Source organism: Oncorhynchus gorbuscha, linkage group LG13 (genome assembly GCF_021184085.1).
Source record: "Oncorhynchus gorbuscha isolate QuinsamMale2020 ecotype Even-year linkage group LG13, OgorEven_v1.0, whole genome shotgun sequence".
In the NCBI taxonomy this organism is placed as follows: domain Eukaryota; kingdom Metazoa; phylum Chordata; class Actinopteri; order Salmoniformes; family Salmonidae; genus Oncorhynchus; species Oncorhynchus gorbuscha.
The window spans coordinates 17,046,210-17,068,011 of NC_060185.1; the positions used below are offsets into that span (position 1 = coordinate 17,046,210).

At 43.1% G+C, this 21,802-nt stretch overlaps 1 protein-coding gene across 1 annotated transcript in view; it reads left to right on the forward strand.

Moving 5' to 3' along the window:
* The window catches only part of LOC123994000 (ras-related protein Rab-38-like), a 68,996-nt gene extending 51,563 nt beyond the window's left edge, over nucleotides 1-17,433 (forward strand). Inside the window, exon 3 of the mRNA XM_046296482.1 lies at nucleotides 17,171-17,433. Within this exon, the coding sequence (XP_046152438.1) occupies nucleotides 17,171-17,323 (153 nt within the window). The 3' untranslated portion in view covers nucleotides 17,324-17,433. The remainder of the gene's footprint in view (nucleotides 1-17,170) is intronic.
* The last annotated feature ends 4,369 nt before the right edge of the window (nucleotides 17,434-21,802 follow it).

Here is a 21,802-nt window from a genome sequence, read left to right on the forward strand (position 1 = left end):
AGTTGTTTAGAGAGTTGTTTAGAGAGTTGTTGTTTAGAGAGTGGTGTTTAGAGAGTGGTGTAGAGAGTTGTTTAGAGAGTGGTTGTTTAGAGAGTGGTTTAGAGTTGTTTAGAGAGTGGTGTAGAGAGTGATGTAGAGTTGTTTAGAGAGTGTAGAATTGTTTAGAGAGTGATGTAGAGTTGTTTAGAGAGTGGTGTAGAGAGTTGTTTAGAGAGTGGTGTAGAGAGTTGTTTTAGTGTAGAGAGTGATGTAGAGTTGTTTAGAGAGTTGTTTAGAAAGTGTTGTAGAGAGTGATGTAGAGCGTTGTTTAGAGAGTGATGTAGAGTTGTTTAGAGAGTGGTTTAGAGAGTTGTTTAGAGAGTGGTGTAGAGAGTTGTTTAGAGAGTGGTGTAGAGTTGTTTAGAGTTGTTTAGAGAGTGGTGTAGAGAGTTATGTAGAGAGTTGTTTAGAGAGTGGTAATGTAGAGAGTTGTTTAGAGAGTGATGTAGAGCGTTGTTTAGAGAGTGGTGTAGAGAGTTGTTTGTTTAGAGAGTGATGTAGAGAGTGATGTAGAGTTGTTTAGAGAGTGATGTAGAGTTGTTTAGAGAGTGGTGTAGAGAGTTGTTTAGAGTGGTGTAGAGAGTGATGTAGAGTGATGTAGAGAGTTAGAGAGTGATGTAGAGTTGTTTAGAGAGTGGTGTAGAGTAGAATTGTTTAGAGAGTGATTAGAGAGTCGCTCTGGATAAGAGCGTCTGTTTAAATGTAAAATTTAAATGATGTAGAGTTGTTTAGTGAGTGTAGAGTTGTTTAGAGAGTGATGTAGAGTTGTTTAGAGAGTGATGTAGAGTTGTTTAGAGAGTGATGTAGAGAGTGATGTAGAGAGTTGAAGAGAGTGGTGTAGAGAGTTGTTTAGAGAGTGATGTAGAGAGTTGTTTAGATGTAGAGAGTGAGTGGATGTAGAGTTGTTTAGAGAGTGATGTAGAGAGTGTGTAGAGAGTGGTTTAGAGAGTGATGTAGAGAGTGATGTAGAGTTGTTTAGAGAGTTGTAGAGTTGTAGAGAGTTGTGTAGAGAGTGGTGTAGAGTGTTTAGAGAGTGGTGTAGAGAGATGTAGAGAGTGGTGTAGAGAGTTGTTTAGAGAGTGATGTAGAGTTGTTTAGAGAGTGGTGTAGAGAGTGGTGTATAGTTGTTTAGAGAGTGGTGTAGAGTTGTTTAGAGAGTGGTGTAGAGTTGTTTAGAGTTGTTTAGAGAGTGAGTGGTGTAGTAGAGTTGTTTAGAGAGTGATGTAGAGTTGTTTAGAGAGTGGTGTAGAGTTGTTGTAGAGAGTGGTGTAGAGTTGTTTGGTGTAGAGAGTAATGTAGAGAGTGGTGTAGAGAGTGATGTAGAGAGTGATGTAGAGTTGTTTAGAGAGTTTAGAGAGTGGTGTAGAGTTGTTTAGAGTGGTGTAGAGTTGTTTAGAGAGTGGTGTAGAGAGTGGTGTAGAGAGTTGTTTAGAGAGTGGTGTAGAGAGTGGTGTAGAGTTGTTTAGAGAGTGGTGTAGAGCATTATTTAGAGAGTGATGTAGAGTTGTTTAGAGAGTGGTGTAGAGAGTTGTTTAGAGAGTGTGTGTGATGTAGAGTTGTTTAGAGAGTGAGTAGAGTTGTTTAGAGAGTGGTGTAGAGAGTTGTTTAGAGAGTGGTGTAGAGAGTTGTTTAGAGAGTGATGTAGAGTTGTTTAGAGAGTGATGTAGAGAGTTGTTTAGAGAGTTGTTTAGAGAGTGGTGTTTAGAGTTAGAGAGTGATGTAGAGAGTGATGTAGAGTTGTTTAGAGAGTGGTGTAGAGAGTGATGTAGAGAGTGATGTAGAGTTGTTTAGAGAGTGATGTAGAGTTGTTTAGAGAGTGGTGTAGAGAGTTGTTTAGAGAGTGGTGTAGAGTTGTTTAGAGTTGTTTAGAGAGTTGTTAGAGAGTGGTGTAGAGAGTTGTTTAGAGAGTGGTGTAGAGTTGTTTAGAGAGTGATGTAGAGTTGTTTAGAGAGTGGTTTAGAGAGTTGTTTAGAGAGAGATGTAGAGTTGTTTAGAGAGTGATGTAGATTGTTTAGAGTGAGTGAGTTGTTTAGAGAGTGGTGTAGAGAGTGTTTAGAGAGTGGTGTAGAGAGTTGTTTAGAGAGTGATGTAGAGTTGTTTAGAGAGTGGTTTAGAGTTGTTTAGAGAGTGGTGTAGAGAGTGAGTAGAGCGTTGTTTAGAGAGTGATGTAGTTGTTTAGAGAGTGATGTAGAGTTGTTTAGAGAGTGGTGTAGAGAGTTGTTTAGAGAGTGGTGTAGAGAGTTGTTTAGAGAGTGGTGTAGAGAGTGGTGTAGAGAGTGGTGTAGAGTTGTTTAGAGAGTGGTGTAGAGAGTGATGTAGAGCGTTGTTTAGAGAGTGATGTAGAGTTGTTTAGAGAGTGGTGTAGAGAGTTGTTTAGAGAGTGGTGTAGAGAGTTGTTTAGAGAGTGGTGTAGAGAGTGATGTAGAGAGTGATGTAGAGTAATGTAGAGAGTGTTTAGAGAGTGATGTAGAGCGTTGTTTAGAGAGTGGTGTAGAGAGTTGTTTAGAGAGTGGTGTAGAGAGTGATTAGAGAGTGATGTAGAGTTGTTTAGAGAGTGATGTAGAGTTGTTTAGAGAGTGGTGTAGAGAGTTGTTTAGAGAGTGGTGTAGAGTTGTTTAGAGAGTGGTAGAGAGTGAGTAGAGTTGTTTAGAGAGTGGTGTAGAGTGGTGTAGAGTTGTAGAGAGTGATGTAGAGAGTCGCTGGTGTAGAGAGTGATGACTTAAAGAGATGTTGTTTAGAGAGTGATGTAGAGTTGTTTAGAGTGATGTAGAGTTGTTTAGAGAGTGATGTAGAGTTGTTTAGAGAGTGGTGTAGAGTTGTTTAGAGAGTGATGTACAGAGTTGTAGAGAGTGATGTAGAGTTGTTTAGAGAGTGATGTAGAGAGTTGTAGAGAGTAGAGTTGTTTAGAGAGTGATGTAGAGAGTTGTTTAGAGAGTGGTGTAGAGAGTGATGTAGAGTTGTTTAGAGAGTGATGTAGAGTTGTTTAGAGAGTGGTGTAGAGAGGATTAGAGAGTGGTGTAGAAGAGAGTGATGTAGAGAGTTGTTTAGAGAGTGGTGTAGAGTTGTTTAGAGAGTGATGTAGAGTTGTTTAGAGAGTGAGTGGTGTAGAGAGTTGTTTAGAGAGTGAGTTGTTTAGAGAGTGGTGTAGAGTTGTTTAGAGTTGTTTAGAGAGTTGTTTAGAGAGTGGTGTAGAGCGTTGTTTAGAGAGTGATGTAGAGTTGTTTAGAGAGTGGTGTAGAGAGTTGTTTAGAGAGTGGTGTAGAGTTGTTTAGAGAGTGTGTAGAGTTGTTTAGAGAGTGATGTAGGAGTTGTTTAGAGAGTTTAGAGAGTGGTTGTTTAGAGTTGTTTAGAGAGTGATGTAGAGAGTGATGTAGAGTTGTTTAGTTGTTTAGAAAGTGGTGAGTGATGTAGAGCGTTGTTTAGAGAGTGATGTAGAGTTGTTTAGAGAGTGTTTAGAGAGTTGTTTAGAGAGTGGTGTAGAGAGTTGTTTAGAGAGAGAGTTGTAGAGTTGTTTAGAGAGTGGTGTAGAGAGTGTTTAGAGTGAGTGATGTAGAGTTGTTTAGAGAGTGATGTAGAGAGTTGTTTAGAGAGTGGTGTAGAGTTGTTTAGAGAGTGGTGTAGAGAGTTGTTTAGAGTTGTTTAGAGAGTGATGTAGAGTTTAGAGAGTAGAGAGTTGTTTAGAGAGTGGTGTAGAGTTGTTTAGAGAGTTTGTAGAGAGTGATGTAGAGAGTGATGTAGAGTTGTTTAGAGAGTGGTGTAGTTGTTTAGAGTTGTTTAGAGAGTGGTGTAGAGTAGAGAGTGGATGTAGAGTTGTTTAGAGTTGTTTAGAGTTGTTTAGAGAGTGGTGTAGAGAGTTGTTTAGAGAGTGGTGTAGAGTTGTTTAGAGAGTGGTGTAGAGAGTGGTGTAGAGAGTTGTTAGAGAGTAGTAGAGAGTGATGTAGAGTTGTTTAGAGAGTTTAGAGAGTGATTAGAGAGTGGTGTAGAGTTGTTTAGAGAGTGGTGTAGAGAGTGATGTAGAGTTGTTTAGAGAGTGATGTAGAGAGTTGTTTAGAGTGATGTGAGTTGTTTAGAGAGTGGTGTAGAGAGTTGTTGTTTAGAGTTGTTGTAGAGAGTGGTGTAGAGAGTGGTGTAGAGAGTGGTGTAGAGCATTGTTTAGTGATGTAGAGTTGTTTAGAGTTGTTTAGAGAGTTGTTTAGAGAGTTGTTTAGAGAGTTGTTTAGAGGTGGTTGTAGAGTTGTTTAGAGAGTTGTGTAGAGTGGTGTAGAGAGTTGTTTAGAGAGTGATGTAGAGTTGTTTAGAGAGTGGTGTAGAGAGTTGTTTAGAGAGTGGTGTAGAGTTGTTTAGAGAGTGGTGTAGAGAGTTGTTTAGAGAGTGATGTAGAGTTGTTTAGAGAGTGAGTGAGTTGTTTAGAGAGTTGTTTAGAGAGTGATGTAGAGTTGTTTAGAGAGTGATGTAGAGTTGTTTAGAGTTGTTTAGAGAGTTGCTAAATTTAAATGTTAAATGAGAGAGTTGTTTAGAGAGTATGTAGAGTTGTTTAGAGAGTGATGTAGAGTTGTTTAGAGAGTGATGTAGAGTTGTTTGTTTAGAGAGTTGATGTAGAGAGTGTAGTGTAGAGTTGTTTAGAGTGATGTGTGTTTAGAGAGTGATGTAGAGTTGTTTAGAGTGATGTAGAGTTGTTTAGAGAGTTGTTTAGAGTGAGTGTTGTAGAGTGGTTAGAGAGTGATGTAGAGAGTTGTTTAGAGAGTGTGTAGAGTTGTTTAGAGAGTGGTGTAGAGAGTTGTTTAGAGAGTGGTGTAGAGAGTTGTTTAGAGAGTGATGTAGAGAGTTGTGTAGAGAGTTGTTTAGTGATGTAGAGTTGTTTAGAGAGTTGTTGTAGAGAGAGTTGTTTAGAGAGTGGTGTAGAGAGTTGTTTAGAGAGTGGTGTAGAGTTGTTTAGAGTTGTTTAGAGAGTGGTTAGAGAGTGGTGTAGAGAGTTGTTTAGAGAGTGATGTAGAGTTGTTTAGAGAGTGGTGTAGAGAGTTGTTTAGAGAGTGGTGTAGAGAGTGGTGTAGAGTTGTTTAGAGAGTGATGTAGAGAGTTGTTTAGTAGAGTTGTGTAGAGAGTGATGTAGAGTTGTTTTAGAGAGTGGTGTAGAGTTGTTTAGTGATGTAGAGTGGTGTAGAGAGTTGTTTAGAGAGTGGTGTAGAGAGTGGTGTAGAGTTGTTTAGAGAGTTTAGAGAGTGGTGTAGAGTTGTTTAGAGAGTGGTGTAGAGTTGTTTAGAGAGTGATGTAGAGTTGTTTAGAGAGTTGTTTAGAGAGTGGTGTAGTGATGTAGAGTTGTTTAGAGAGTGATGTAGAGTTGTTTAGAGAGTGATGTAGAGTTGTTTAGAGAGTGGTGTAGAGAGTTGTTTAGAGAGTGGTGTAGAGTGTTTAGAGAGTGATGTAGAGTTGTTTAGAGAGTGATGTAGAGTTGTTTAGAGAGTGGTGTAGAGAGTTGTTTAGAGAGTAGAGAGTTGTTTAGAGAGTGGTGTAGTTTAGAGGATGTAGAGAGTTGTTTAGAGAGTGATGTAGAGTTGTTTAGAGAGTGATGTAGAGTTGTTTAGAGAGTGGTGTAGAGAGTTGTTTAGAGAGTGGTGTAGAGAGTGGTTTAGAGTTGTTTAGAGAGTTGTTTAGAGAGTGGTGTAGAGAGTTGTTTAGAGAGTGGTGTAGAGTTGTTTAGAGAGTGATGTAGAGTTGTTTAGAGAGAGAGTTGTTTAGAGAGTGGTGTAGAGAGTGATGTAGAGTTGTTTAGAGAGTGGTTGTTTAGAGAGTTGTTTGTAGAGTGATGTAGAGTTGTTTAGAGAGTGTGTGAGTTGTTTAGAGAGTGGTGTAGATTGTTTAGAGAGTGGTGTAGAGAGTTGTTTAGAGAGTGGTGTAGAGAGTTGTTTAGAGTGAGTAGAGTTGTTTAGAGAGTGGTGTAGAGAGTTGTTTAGAGTTGTTTAGTAGAGAGTGGTGTAGAGAGTTTAGAGAGTGGTGTTATGAGAGTTGTTTAGAGAGTGATGTAGAGTTGTTTAGAGAGTGATGTAGAGTTGTTTAGAGAGTGGTGTAGAGAGTTGTTTAGAGAGTGGTGTAGAGAGTGGTGTAGAGAGTGGTGTAGAGTTGTTTAGAGAGTGGTGTAGAGAGTGGTGTAGAGCATTGTTTAGAGAGTGATGTAGAGAGTTGTTTAGAGAGTTGTTTAGAGAGTAGATGTTTAGAGAGTGAGTGGTGTAGAGAGTTGTTTAGAGAGTGGTGTAGAGTTGTGTTTAGAGAGTGTTTAGAGAGTGAGTGGTGTAGAGCGTTGAGTGGTGTAGAGTTGTTTAGAGAGTGGTGTAGAGTTGTTTAGAGAGTGGTGTAGAGAGTTGTTTAGAGAGTGGTGTAGAGAGTGATGTAGAGTTGTTTAGAGAGTGGTGAGAGAGTTGTAGAGTTGTTTGAGAGTTGTTTAGAGAGTGGTGTAGAGAGTTGTTTAGAGAGTGTGTAGAGAGTTGTTTGGTGTAGAGAGTGGTGTAGAGTTGTTTAGAGAGTTGTTTAGAGAGTGGTGTAGAGAGTGGTTGTTTAGAGAGTGATGTAGAGTTGTTTAGAGAGTGGTGTAGAGTTGTTTAGAGAGTGGTGTAGAGAGTTGTTTAGTGGAGTTGTAGAGTTGTTTAGAGAGTGGTGTAGAGTTGTTTAGAGAGTGGTGTTTAGAGAGTGATGTAGAGCGTTGTTTAGAGAGTGGTGTAGAGAGTTGTTTAGAGAGTGGTGTAGAGAGTGATGTAGAGTGATGTAGAGTTGTTTAGAGTGAGTTGTTTAGAGAGTGGTGTAGAGAGTTGATGTAGTGATGAGAGTTGTTTAGAGAGTTTAGAGAGTGATGTAGAGTTGTTTAGAGAGTGATGTAGAGTTGTTTAGAGAGTGTTTAGAGTTGTTAGAGAGTGGTTGTTTAGAGAGTTGTTTAGAGTTTAGTGAGTGGTGTAGAGTTGTTTAGAGAGTTGTTTAGAGAGTGATGTAGAGTTGTAGAGAGTGATGTAGAGTTGTTTAGAGAGTGAGTTGTTTAGAGTTGTTTAGAGTTGTTTAGAGAGTGGTGTTTAGAGAGTTGTTTAGAGAGTGATGTGGTGTAGAGTTGTTTAGAGAGTGTGTAGAGATTAGAGTTGTTTAGAGTTGTTTAGAGAGTGGTGTAGAGTTGTTTAGAGAGTTGTTTAGAGAGTGGTGTAGAGTTGTTTAGAGAGTGTGTTTAGAGTTGTTTAGAGAGTGGTGTAGAGTTGTTTAGAGAGTGGTGTAGAGAGTTGTTTAGAGAGTTGTTTAGAGTGGTGTAGAGTTGTTTAGAGAGTGGTGTGCGTTGTTTAGAGTGTTGTTTAGAGAGTGGTGTAGAGAGTTGTTTAGAGAGTGATGTAGAGTTGTTTAGAGAGTGGTGTAGAGAGTTGTTTAGAGTGGTGTAGAGAGTTGTTTAGAGAGTGGTGTAGAGAGTGGTTAGAAGTGGTGTAGAGTTGTGATGTTGTTTAGAGAGTGGTTTAGAGATTAGAGAGTTTAGAGAGTGGTGTAGAGAGATGTGATTGTTTGTAGAGAGTTGTTTAGAGAGTGATGTAGAGAGTGGTGTAGAGTTGTTTTGAGAGAGTTGTTTAGAGAGTGGTGTAGAGAGTTGTTTAGAGAGTGGTGTAGAGTTGTTTAGAGAGTGGTTTAGTTTAGAGTGGTGTAGAGAGTTGTTTAGAGAGTGTGTAGAGAGTGATGTAGAGAGTTGTTTAGAGAGTGATGTAGAGTTGTTTAGAGAGTGATGTAGAGTTGTTTAGAGAGTGATAGAGAGTTGTTTAGAGAGTGGTGTAGAGAGTTGTTTAGAGAGTGGTGTAGAGAGTTGGTGTAGAGAGTTGTTTAGAGAGTGGTGTAGAGAGTGATGTAGAGAGTGATGTAGAGTTGTTTAGAGAGTGATGTAGAGTTGTTTAGAGAGTGGTGTAGAGAGTTGTTTAGAGAGTGGTGTAGAGTTGTTTAGAGAGTGGTGTAGAGAGTGTGAGTGATGTAGAGTTGTTTAGAGTGATGTAGAGTGATGTAGAGTTGTTTTTGAGAGTTGTTTAGTGGTGTAGAGAGTGTGTGTATGAGAGTTGTTTAGAGAGTGATGTAGAGTTGTTTAGAGTTGTTTAGAGAGTTGTTTAGAGAGTTGTTTAGAGAGTGGTGTAGAGTTGTTTAGAGAGTTGTGTAGAGAGTGGTGTATAGAGTTGTTTAGAGAGTGGTGTAGAGTTGTTTAGAGTTGTTTAGAGTGTGGTGTAGAGAGTTGTTTAGAGAGTGGTGTAGAGTGGTGTAGAGAGTGATGTAGAGCGTTGTTTAGAGAGTGATGTAGAGTTGTTTAGAGAGTGGTGTAGAGAATGGTGTAGAGTTGTTTAGAGAGTGGTGTAGAGCGTTGTTTAGAGAGTGATGTAGAGTTGGTTAGAGAGTGGTGTAGAGAGTTGTTTAGAAAGTGGTGTAGAGAGTGATGTAGAGCATTGTTTAGAGAGTGATGTAGAGCGTTGTTTAGAGAGTGATGTAGAGAGTGGTGTAGAGCATTGTTTAGAGAGTGATGTAGAGTTGTTTAGAGAGTGGTGTAGAGCGTTGTTTAGAGAGTGGTGTAGAGCATTGTTTAGAGAGTGGTTTAGAGAGTGGTGTAGAGAGTTGTTTAGAGAGTGATGTAGAGAGTGATGTAGAGCGTTGTTTAGAGAGTGATGTAGAGTTGTTTAGAGAGTGATGTAGAGTTGTTTAGAGAGTGATGTAGAGTTGTTTAGAGAGTGATGTAGAGTTGTTTAGAGAGTGATGTAGAGTTGTTTAGAGAGTGATGTAGAGAGTGATGTAGAGTTGTTTAGAGAGTGATGTAGAGTTGTTTAGAAAGTGGTGTAGAGAGTGATGTAGAGCGTTGTTTAGAGAGTGATGTAGAGTTGTTTAGAGTTGTTTAGAGAGTTGTTTAGAGAGTGGTGTAGAGAGTTGTTTAGAGAGTGGTGTAGAGTTGTTTAGAGAGTTGTGTAGAGAGTGGTGTATAGAGTTGTTTAGAGAGTGGTGTAGAGTTGTTTAGAGTTGTTTAGAGTGTGGTGTAGAGAGTTGTTTAGAAAGTGGTGTAGAGAGTGATGTAGAGCATTGTTTAGAGAGTGATGTAGAGCGTTGTTTAGAGAGTGATGTAGAGAGTGGTGTAGAGCATTGTTTAGAGAGTGATGTAGAGTTGTTTAGAGAGTGGTGTAGAGCGTTGTTTAGAGAGTGGTGTAGAGCATTGTTTAGAGAGTGATGTAGAGAGTGGTTTAGAGAGTGGTGTAGAGAGTTGTTTAGAGAGTGATGTAGAGAGTGATGTAGAGCGTTGTTTAGAGAGTGATGTAGAGTTGTTTAGAGAGTGATGTAGAGTTGTTTAGAGAGTGATGTAGAGTTGTTTAGAGAGTGATGTAGAGTTGTTTAGAGAGTGATGTAGAGTTGTTTAGAGAGTGATGTAGAGTTGTTTAGAGAGTGATGTAGAGTTGTTTAGAGAGTGGTGTAGAGAGTTGTTTAGAGAGTGGTGTAGAGAGTTGTTTAGAGAGTGGTGTAGAGAGTGATGTAGAGCGTTGTTTAGAGAGTGATGTAGAGTTGTTTAGAGAGTGATCTAGAGTTGTTTAGAGAGTTGTTTAGAGAGTGATGTAGAGAGTGATGTAGAGAGTGATGTAGAGAGTGATGTAGAGAGTGATGTAGAGTTGTTTAGAGAGTGGCGTAGAGAGTTGTTTAGAGAGTGGTGTAGAGTTGTTTAGAGTTGTTTAGAGAGTTGTGTAGAGAGTGGTGTAGAGAGTTGTTTAGAGAGTGGTGTAGAGTTGTTTAGAGAGTTGTTTAGAGAGTTGTTTAGAGAGTTGTTTAGAGAGTTGTGTAGAGAGTGGTGTATAGAGTTGTTTAGAGAGTGGTGTAGAGTTGTTTAGAGTGGTGTAGAGAGTGATGTAGAGCGTTGTTTAGAGAGTGATGTAGAGTTGTTTTGAGAGTGGTGTAGAGAGTGGTGTAGAGTTGTTTAGAGAGTGGTGTAGAGCGTTGTTTAGAGAGTGGTGTAGAGCGTTGTTTAGAGAGTGATGTAGAGTTGTTTAGAGAGTGGTGTAGAGAGTTGTTTAGAGAGTGGTGTGGAGAGTGGTGTAGAGTTGTTTAGAGAGTGGTGTAGAGAGTTGTTTAGAGAGTGGTGTAGAGAGTGGTGTAGAGTTGTTTAGAGAGTGGTGTAGAGCGTTGTTTAGAGAGTGGTGTAGAGAGTGGTGTAGAGTGGTGTAGAGTTGTTTAGAGAGTGGTGTAGAGAGTGGTGTAGAGAGTGATGTAGAGCGTTGTTTAGAGAGTGATGTAGAGTTGTTTAGAGAGTGGTGTAGAGAGTGGTGTAGAGTTGTTTAGAGAGTGGTGTAGAGAGTTGTTTAGAGAGTGGTGTAGAGAGTTGTTTAGAGAGTGGTGTGGAGAGTGGTGTAGAGTTGTTTAGAGAGTGGTGTAGAGAGTTGTTTAGAGAGTGGTGTAGAGAGTGGTGTAGAGTTGTTTAGAGAGTGGTGTAGAGCGTTGTTTAGAGAGTGGTGTAGAGAGTGGTGTAGAGTGGTGTAGAGTTGTTTAGAGAGTGGTGTAGAGAGTGATGTAGAAAGTGGTGTAGAGAGTGGTGTAGAGAGTGATGTAGAGATTTGTTTAGAGAGTGATGTAGAGAGTGGTGTAGAGTTGTTTAGAGAGTGGTGTAGAGAGTTGTTTAGAGAGTGGTGTAGAGAGTTGTTTAGAGAGTGGTGTAGAGAGTGATGTAGAGTTTTTTAGAGTGGTGTAGAGAGTGGTGTAGAGAGTGGTGTAGATAGAGTTGTTTAGAGAGTGGTGGAGAGAGTGGTGTAGAGAGTGATGTAGAGTTGTTTTGGGAGTGATGTAGAAAGTGGTGTAGAGAGTGGTGTAGAGAGTGATGTAGAAAGTGGTGTAGAGAGTGGTGTAGAGAGTTGTTTAGAGAGTGATGTAGAGTTGTTTAGAGAGTGGTTTAGAGAGTGATGTAGAAAGTGGTGTAGAGAGTGGTGTAGAGAGTGATGTAGAGATTTGTTTAGAGAGTGATGTAGAGAGTGGTGTAGAGTTGTTTAGAGAGTGGTGTAGAGAGTTGTTTAGAGAGTGGTGTAGAGAGTTGTTTAGAGAGTGGTGTAGAGAGTGATGTAGAGTTTTTTAGAGTGGTGTAGAGAGTGGTGTAGAGAGTGGTGTAGATAGTGGTGTAGAGTTGTTTAGAGAGTGGTGTAGAGAGTGGTGTAGAGAGTGATGTAGAGTTGTTTAGGGAGTGATGTAGAGAGTGGTGTAGAGAGTGATGTAGAGCGTTGTTTAGAGAGTGATGTAGAGTTGTTTAGAGAGTGGTGTAGAGAGTTGTTTAGAGAGTGATGTAGAGTTGTTTAGAGAGTGGTTTAGAGAGTGGTGAAGAGAGTGGTGAAGAGAGTGGTGAAGAGAGTGATGTAGAGAGTTGTTTAGAGATTTGTGTAGAGTGGTGTAAATAGTAGTGGTGTAAATAGTAGAGTAGTGTAGAGAATAGAGAGTGGTGTAGAGAATAGAGAGTGGTGTAGAGAATAGAGAGTGTTGTAGAGAATAGGGAGTGGTGCAGAGAGTAGACAGTGGTGCAGAGAGTAGACAGTGGTGTAGAGAATAGACAGTGGTGTAGAGAATAGAGAGTGGTGTAGAGAATAGAGAGTGGTGTAGATAATAGGGAGTGGTGCAGAGAATAGACGGTGGTGCAGAGAGTAGATGGTGGTGTAGAGAGTAGACGGTGGTGCAGAGAGTAGACGGTGGTGCAGAGAGTAGACGGTGGTGCAGAGAGTAGACGGTGGTGCAGAGAGTAGACGGTGGTGTAGAGAGTAGACGGTGGTGTAGAGAGTAGACGGTGGTGCAGAGAGTAGACGGTGGTGTAGAGAGTAGACGGTGGTGCAGAGAGTAGATGCTGGTGTAGAGAGTAGACGGTGGTGCAGAGAGTAGACGGTGGTGCAGAGAGTAGACGGTGGTGCAGAGAGTAGACGGTGGTGTAGAGAGTAGACTGGTGTACAGTGGTGTAGAGAGTAGACGCTGGTGTAGAGTAGACAGTGGTGTAGAGTAGACGCTGGTGTAGAGAGTAGACAGTGGTGTAGAGAGTAGACAGTGGTGTAGAGAATAGAGTGCTGTGGATAGTGATGTACAGAGTGTTGTAGAGAGTGGTGTAGATATTAGAGTGGTGTAGAAATAGAGAGTGGTTGCGAGTGATAGTGGTGTATGGAGTGATGCGGTTTGTAGAGAGTGGTGTAGAGAATAGAGAGGTGTAGGGAGTGGTGTAGAGAATAGAGAGTGGTGTAGACAGTGGTAAAGAGAATAGAGTGCTGTGGATAATGATGTACAGAGTGTTATAGAGAGTGGTGTAGATATTAGAGAGTGGTTGAGAGTGATAGTGGTGTAGATAGTAGAGAGTGGTGTTGATAGTAGAGAGTGGATTAGAGTGGTTTAGAGAGTAGAGAGTGGTGTAGAGAATAGAGAGTGGTATAGAGTGGTTGAGAGAGTAGAGTGCTGTAGAGAATAGAGAGTGATAGTGATGTTGAGTGATTTAGAGTGATATATAGATGTGTTAGTGACGTAGAGAGTGATATAGAGAGTGATAGTGACGTAGAGAGGGATATAGAGAGTGAGAGTGACGTAGAGAGGTATATAGAGAGTTAAATAGAGCGTGTTATAGAGAACAGTTAGACAAATCCTTGAGCCTTTCAGTAGTTGATGAGTTCTCAAGTCCATCTCCCCAAAGGTTACATTATTACATCCTAGTGGAAATTAAAAAAATTACTTATTTTCTCAGAAAGAGCTGTGAGTGTATGTGTGTGTCATGTGCCTGCTATTAGATAAAGCCCCCTCTGTTACATGAACCCATTCTGAATTTAAGTGTGTTTATTTCTGTATTTCTGTATTGTTTGTGGTGATACAAGCCTATTACAGGAGTCTACGAACAAGCTTTTGTTCTGATAATAGGTGGTGTGAATGTTACGACTTCCACTGTCGGAGGCTCCTCTTCCTGTTCGGGCGGCGCTCGGCGGTCGTCGTCACCGGTCTACTAACAGATTCCCTTTTCTGTTGGTTATGTCTTATTGGTTTCACCTGTTTCAGCTGTTTCTCGTTTGGGGTTTGGGCTATTTAATGGGCTATTTAAGCCTGTTATGCCCGCCTGCTTTTGTGTGGTCTTCTTTCTCTGTTCTGTGTTGTGGACGGTGTTGTTTCTCTGTTCTGTGTTGTGGACGGTGTTGTTTCTCTGTTCTGTGTTGTGGACGGTGTTGTTTCTCTGTTCTGTGTTGTGGACGGTGTTGTTTCTCTGTTCTGTATTGTGGACGGTGTTGTTTCTCTGTTCTGTGTTGTGGACGGTGTTGTTTGTATTTTTCCGGACTGTTTGTGACCTGTTTTGGGTCGGTCATTTATTCGCCTGTTGTTTTGGCATGACCTTTTCTCACCGGAATAAATCTGTTTTTCGTTAAACCTCTGCTCTCTCGCCCTGACTCCGCACCCACCACTCCTAGTTACGTAACAGTGAACGATTATTAGAGGTCTCTCGCTCTGTGTGTATATGTGGTAATGTAAGAGGTTATTAGAGAGGAAGTCTGCTACAGACTTATGTCAAATCCTGATGAGCCCTCATGAATATTCAATATTCACCTGATTAATTCTGCTGCTCAGCTCACCACGTGATCGGAAGAAGTGTGTGTGTCTGTGTGTGTGGGCGAGGGTGCGTGTGTGGACGAAGGTGCGTGTGTGGGCGAGGGTGCGTGTGTGGGCGAGGGTGCGTGTGTGGGCGAGGGTGCGTGTGTGGGCGAGGGTGCGTGTGCGGGCGAGGGTGCGTGTGCGGGCGAGGGTGCGTGTGCGGGCGAGGGTGCGTGTGCGGACGAGGGTGCGTGTCTGTGTGTGAGCGAGGGTGCGTGTCTGTGTGTGAGCGAGGGTGCGTGTCTGTGTGTGGGCGAGGGTGCGTGTGTGGGCGAGGGTGCGTGTGTGGGCGAGGGTGCGTGTGTGGGCGAGGGTGCGTGTGTGGGCGAGGGTGCGTGTCTGTGTGTGTGTGGGCGAGGGTGCGTGTGTGGGCGAGGGTGCGTGTGTGGGCGAAGGTGCGTGTGTGGGCGAGGGTACATGGGTGGGCGAGGGTGTGTGTGGGCGAGGGTGCGTGTCTGTGTGTGTGTGGGCGAGGGTGCGTGTGTGAGCGAGGGTGCGTGTGTGGGCGAGGGTGTGTGTGTGGGCGAGGGTGTGTTTGGGCGAGGGTGCGTGTCTGTTTGTGTGTGGGCGAGGGTGCGTGTGTGGGCGATGGTGGGTGTGTGGGCGAGGGTGCGTGTGTGGGCGAGGGTGCGTGTCTGTGTGTGTGTGCGTGTCTGTGAGTGTGTGCGAGGGTGTGTGTGTGGGCGAGGGTGCGTGTGTGGGCGAGGGTGCGTGTGTGGGCGAGGGTGCATGTGTGGGCGAGGGTGTGTGTGGGCGAGGGTGCGTATCTGTGTGTGTGTGGGCGAGGGTGCGTGTGTGGGCGAGGGTGCGTGTGTGGGCGAGGGTGCATGTGTGGGCGAGGGTGCATGTCTGTGTGTGTGTGGGCGAGGGTGCGTGTGTGGGCGAGGGTGCGTGTGTGTGTGTGTGTGTGGGTGTGGGTGAGGGTGAGGGTGTGTGTCTGTGTGTGTGGGCGAGGGTGCATGTGTGGGCGAGGGTGTGTGTGTGCGAGGGTGCATGTCTGTGTGTGTGTGGGCGAGGGTGCGTGTGTGGGTGAGGGTGCGTGTGTGGGCGAGCGTGCGTGTGTGGGCGAGGGTGTGTGTCTGTGTGTGTGTGTGTGTGTGGGTGAGGGTGTGTGTCTGTGTGTGTGGGCGAGGGTGCGTGTGTGGGCAAGGGTGCGTGTGTGGGCGAAGGTGCATGTGTGGGCGAGGGTGTGTGTGGGCGAGGGTGCATGTGTGGGCGAGGGTGTGTGTGGGCGAGGGTGCGTGTCTGTGTGTGTGTGGGCGAGGGTGCGTGTGTGGGCGAGGGTGTGTGTGGGCGAGGGTGCATGTCTGTGTGTGTGGCCGAGGGTGCGTGTGTGGGCGAGGGTGTGTGTCTGTGTGTGTGTGTGGGTGTGGTTGAGGGTGTGTGTCTGTGTGTGTGGGCGAGGGTGTGTGTCTGTGTGTGTGGGTGAGGGTGCGTGTCTGTGTGTGTGTGAGAGAGAGTGTGTGTGGGTGTCGCTGGGGAAGCAGCTGCTGGAGGCCTGAAATATTCTAAAATCAGACGGGAGACTTTTATCCCGTCTTAATGTTCTCCATCTCATTGACTTCTCATTATTGATCACTGACCCTGTCCTCTACTGACTTGAACCCATAGTTCACCTCAGCCCCGAAGGCTTCGTTACAGAAACCATACCACCATATAAACATACGGATTTATGTTTTAGTCTCATTATCAAACAGTTGCAACTGGAGGTCGCCCTACGGAATGGCCGATTTAATTAATCAATTAATCAATGTACCTAACCATAAACATCAATGTACCTAACCATAAACATCAATGTACCTAACCATAAACATCAATGTACCTAACCATAAACATCAATGTACCTAACCATAAACATCAATGTACCTAACCATAAACATCAATGTACCTAACCATAAACATCACTTGAACCTAACCATAAACATCACTTGAACCTAACCATAAACATCACTTGAACCTAACCATAAACATCACTTGAACCTAACCATAAACATCACTGTACCTAACCATAAACATCACTTGAACCTAACCATAAACATCAATGTACCTAACCATAAACATCACTTGAACCTAACCATAAACATCACTGTACCTAACCATAAACATCACTGTACCTAACCATAAACATCAATGCCTTTCTTTAAATCAATACACAGGTATATATTTTTAAACATACATATTTAGTTAAAATAAATTAATGTTAGCAGGCAATATTAACTAGGGAAGTTGTGTCACTTCTCTTGCGTTCAGTGCAAGTAGAGTCAGGGTATATGCAGCAGTTTGGGCCGCCTGGCTCGTTGCGAACTGTGTGAAGACCATTTCTTCCTAACAAAGACTGTAATTAATTTGCCAGAATTGTACATAATTATGACATAACATTGAAGGTTGTGCAATGTAACAGCAATATTTAGACTTAGGGTTGCCACCCGTTAGATAAAATACGGAACGGTTCTGTATTTCACTGAAATAATAAACGTTTTGTTTCCGAGATGATAGTTGATGACCATATTAATGACGTAAGGCTCATATTTTTGTATGTTTACTATATGATAATTATGTCTATGATTTGATATTTGATAGAGCAGTCTGACTGAGCGGTGGTAGGTACCAGCAGGCTCGTAAGCATTCATTCAAACAGCACTTTCCTGCGTTTGCCAGCAGCTCTTCGCAATGCGTGAAGCACAACGCTGTTTATGACTTCAAGCCTATCAACTCCCGAGATTAGGCTGGCAATACTAAAGTACCTATTAGAACATCTAATATTCAAAGGTATATGAAATACAAATGGTATAGAGAGAAATAGTCCTATAATAACTCCAACCTAAAACTTCTTAACTGGGAATATTGAAGACTCATGTTAAAAGGAACCACCAGCTTTCATATGTTCTCATGTTCTGAGCAAGGAACTTAAACGTAAAAAGCTAACATGGCACATATTGCACTTTTACTTTCTTCTCCAACACTGTGTTTTTGCATTATTTAAACCAAATTGAACATGTTTCATTATGTATTTTGAAACTAAATTGATTTTATTTATGTATTGTATTAAGTTAAAATAAAAGTGTTAATTCAGTGTTGTAATTGTTATTATTACAAATATATATATAAAAAAATCGTCCGATTAATCGGTATCGGGCATTTTTTTGGTCCTCCAATAATCGGTAAAAAAAAAAATCATAATCGGTCGACCTCTAGTTAGTTGCAATAGGTAGGAGATACAGATGAGCTTGTGAGTGTGTATGTGGGTGAGTGAGCGTGTATGTGGGTCAGTGAGTGAGTGAGTGTGTATGAGGGTGGATTTTCAACTTTTAGTTCATAGCATCAAAACTTCACACTGGCACAACTGAGGAGCCATACACTCAATGCCACAAACACACACTCAAAGCCACAAACACACACTCACATCGACGAAAAACTACACTCATATCCAGACAGAAACATGCAGTGGTCTTGGACAGTAATTCATCACGTTATTTTCCTCTCTCTCTCTCTCTCTCTCCCTCTCTTTCTCTCTCTCTTTCTTTAGGAGAATATGAATATAGATGAAGCAGCTAACTGTCTGGTGAAGCACATCATCGCCAACGAGAATGATATCCTCCAATCAGAAGTCCCTGACACCGTCTCTCCGCAATTAAACCCTGTCAGGGGTGGGACCTGCTCGTCCTGTTTCAAATCATAGAACACCACAACCACCACTACCCACCACCACCACTACACACCACCACCATCACTACACACCACCACCACTACACACCACCATCACTACACACCACCACCACCACTACACACCACCACCATCACTACACACCACCATCACTACACACCACCACCATCACTACACACCACCACCACTACACACCACCACCACTACCCACCACCACCACTACACACCACCACCATCACTACACACCACCATCACTACCCACCACCACCACTACACACCACCACCACCACTACACACCACCACCACTACACACCACCATAACTACACACCACCATCACTACCCACCACCACCACTACACACCACCATCACTACACACCACCATCACTACCCACCACCATCACTACCCACCACCACCACTACACACCACCATCACTACACACCACCATCACTACACACCACCACCATCACTACACACCACCACCATCACTACACACCACCACCACTACCCACCACCACTACACACCACCATCACTACACACCACCACCATCACTACACACCACCACCACCACTACACACTCCTCCTCCACCACCACCACCACCTCAGAGACTAAGGTGCAGATAGTCACTGAGGTGAAAATAGTCTTTAAAGTGCAGATAGTGTGTATGTGTCACAGGAGGTTGGTGGCAGCTGTATTGGGGACGACTGGCTCTTAGTAATGGCTGTAACAAAATAAATGGAATGATTTTCATGTGTTTGATACCATTCCATTCCAGCCATCCTCGCCTCAACAGCCTCCTGTGGTTTGTGTTCGCTGTGTGTGTGTTTTTGTGTTTATTTATGCCTTTGGATTTTATCAGAGACAAGGTCACCCTCATGGCGACTCGGAGCCTTGTTGCCGTCTCCGTAACCATGGAGACAGAGCTAACGAAGACACACTCCGCAGGTACTTCTGTTAAACGATTCACCCCATACATCCGTCCTTCAGTCTCTCTTTATTTATCTCTCCCTCTATCCATCACCTCTTCCCCTGCATCTCTATGTTTCACTCTCTGTTGTCTCTTTTTCCCTGACTACAACTCCCATGTTTCCCACATTGAACCAATCACATTTAGAAGGCTTTACCACAGAGTCTGTAACACAGTACAGTACTTCCAGACCACTCCAGTATTTCACAGTACAGTAATTCCTTGCCAGTCCACTCTGTCCATTCCAGCATGGCACACGGCAGTGGGCTTCATACACATGCTCTGTTTAATATTGTTGAATAATCTGGGTTTATTCATTATGGTACTGGTGTTATGTTAATGATATATTATGTTCTCAGTGCATTAAAGATGACCAAGATGTTAATATATACATGGACTGTTGCTGTTGCTTTTATAATGTAGAATGTCTTGTTTTTATTTAATAAATACTGCAACACATCATCATGAAGTGGCAGCATACCACCCTGCATACCACCCTGCATACCACTGCCGGCTTGCTTCTGAAGCTAAGCAGGGTTGGTCCTGGTCATGGGAGACCAGATGGTGCTTGAAGTGGTGTTGGAGGGCCAGTAGGAGGCACTCTTTCCTCTGCTCAAAAAAAATATTCCAATGCCCCAGGGCAGTGATTGGGGACACTACCCTGTGTAAGGTGCCATCTTTCGGATGGGACGTTAAATGGGTGTCCTGACTCTGAGGTCATTAAAGATCCCATGGCACTTATCGTAGGGGTGTTAACCCCCGTGTCCTGGCTAAATTCCCAATCTGGCCCTCAAACGGTCACCTAATAATCCCCAGTTTACAATTGGCTCATTCATCCCCCTCCTCTCCCCTGTAACTATTCCCCAGGTCGTTGCTGTAAATGAGAACGTGTTCTCAGTCAACTTACCTGATAAAATAACAAAAATAAACAAAAAAATGCCCACTTCAGCATCACATTTTTTTGTATTTATCCATTTCTAGTGAACGTTTTATTGTCACCATTCTGTAATATGTTTGAATATAAGATTACTACAGATATATGAACAGTACATACGTATGTATGTAGCCAGGTTGTAATAACAGATGAATATTTCCTTTTAGAGATGACACTTTGAATAAACCATAGCCTTTCAGACGACTGGGTCCCTTTTCTGTTGTGTCAACTTGAGAATGACTGTATTCCAGTTTCCTGAGTGGAAGTCTCTGTGTGCATATTCGTCTGTGTAACGGGTCTATTAGAACAGATCTGGTTCGTTTTAGTTCCAGTGACCTTTGATTGACCTTTCAATGTGAAAGACGGTAGACTCTTCAGACAATCCGATCACTGTCCTCACAGTTCCTCTCATGTCTGAGAAAATATCAGCTCATAAACTCAGCAAAAAAAGAAACTTCCCTTCTTCAGGACCCTGTCTTTCAAAGATAATTAGTAAAAATCCAAATAACTTCACAGATCTTAATTGAAGAGTTTAAACACTGTTTTCCATGCTTGTTCAATGATCCATAAACAAATAATGAACATGCACCTGTGGAACGGTCGTTAAGAAACCAACAGCTTACAGACGGTAGGCAATTAAGGTCACAGTTATGATAATTTAGGACACTAAATAGGCCTTTCTACTGACTCTGAAAAACACCAGAAGAAAGATGCCCAGGGTCCCTGCTCATATGTGTGAATGTGCCTTAGGAATGCTGCAAGGAGGCATGAGGACTGCAGATGTAGCCAGGGCAATAAATTGCAATGTTCGTACTATGAGATGCCTAAGATAGGATGGACAGCTGATCATCCTCGCAGTGGCAGACCACGTGTAACACCTGCACAGGATCGTTACCTCCAAACATCACACCTGTGGGACAGGAAAAGAATGGCAACAACAACTGCCAAGGTTACACCAGGAACGCACAATCACTCCATCAGTGCTCGGACTGTCCTCAATAGGTTGAGAGAGGCTGGACCTAGGGCTTGTAGGCCTGTTGTCACCGATGGGGACAAACCCACCGTCGATTAACCAGACAGCACTGGCAAAAACTGCCCTTCATTGACGAGTCGCGGATTGGTCTCCCCAGGGGTGATGGTCGATTCGCGATTATCGTTGAAAGAATGAGCGTTACACCGAGTCCTGTCGTCTGGAGAGGGATTGATTTGGAGGTGGTGTCCATCATGGTCTGCAGCGGTGTGTCACAGCATCATCGGACTGAGCCCCCTCCCACACACACACACACACACACACACACACACACACACACACACACACACACACACACACACACACACACACACACACACACACACACACACACACACACACACACACACACACACACACACACACACACACACACACACACAGAGAGATGTCCGGGACCTTGCAGGTGCCTTGGTGGAAGAGTGGGGTAACATCTCACAGCAAGAACTGACAAATCTGGTGCAGTCCATGAGGAGGAGATGCACTGCAGTACTTAATGCAGCTATTGGCCACACCAGATACTGACTGTTACTTTTGGTTTTGACCCCCCCTTTGTTCAGGGACACATTATTCCATTTCTGTTAGTCACATGTCTGTGGAACTTGTTCAGTTTATGTCTCAGTTGTTGAATCTTATGTTCCTACAAATATTTACACATGAAGTTTGCTGAAAATAAACACAATTGACAGTGAGAGGACGTTTCTATTTTTGCTGAGTTTAGAAACACAGAATACAAGATTCTCTTCCCCTGTTCTCTTCCCCTGTTCTCTTTGCTTCCCTTATGGGCGGAAGGTTACCTAGCGCTTGAAAGCTTTGGGCCAGAAATAAAAAATGTCTCTGGTTTGAATCCCGAGCTGGTAAGGTTGAAATAATTGTTGTTCTGCCTTTGAGCAAGGCAGTTAACCCCCAAAGGCAACTGCTCCTCGGGTGCTGATGAGGGGGACTTGGATTAAGGCAGCCTCCCCACTCTGATTAGAAGTTACATTATGAAGACAAATTCCCCCATTCTTGATCTATCTCTCTCTAATTGCATGTTCCAGAGATTACGTTTTGTGCGTCATTTAACAGTGTGATTCCCTCACCCCAGAGTGAGGTGTCTTTGTCTGATTTCACAGAACCTCTCTCAGATATGAGACAGCGATAGTGAGACCACACACACACACCTACGCAAGCTCACACACCACACAAACGCTGAAGGTCTACCTGCTAATTTGTAATAATCGATTGTGAATTGTAGTGCTGATATGTGAGAGAGACCGAGAGAGATCCTTCTGCTCTCTACTTTCAAGCACTTTCCCTCTACCTCCTGGTTCTCCCACTCCCCTGTGACTTCTAAAAGAAGGAGTGAGAGAAAAAGGGAGGGAGAGAAGGAGTGAGATCTAAAGAAGTTATGTCTGTTGAGGGACTGTGGTTGAGGAGGTGTATAGGGACATATATGGACATCTTTATGTGGTGTGGAATACACACACACACACACACACACACACACACACACACACACACACACACACACACACACACACACACACACACACACACACACACACACACACACACACACA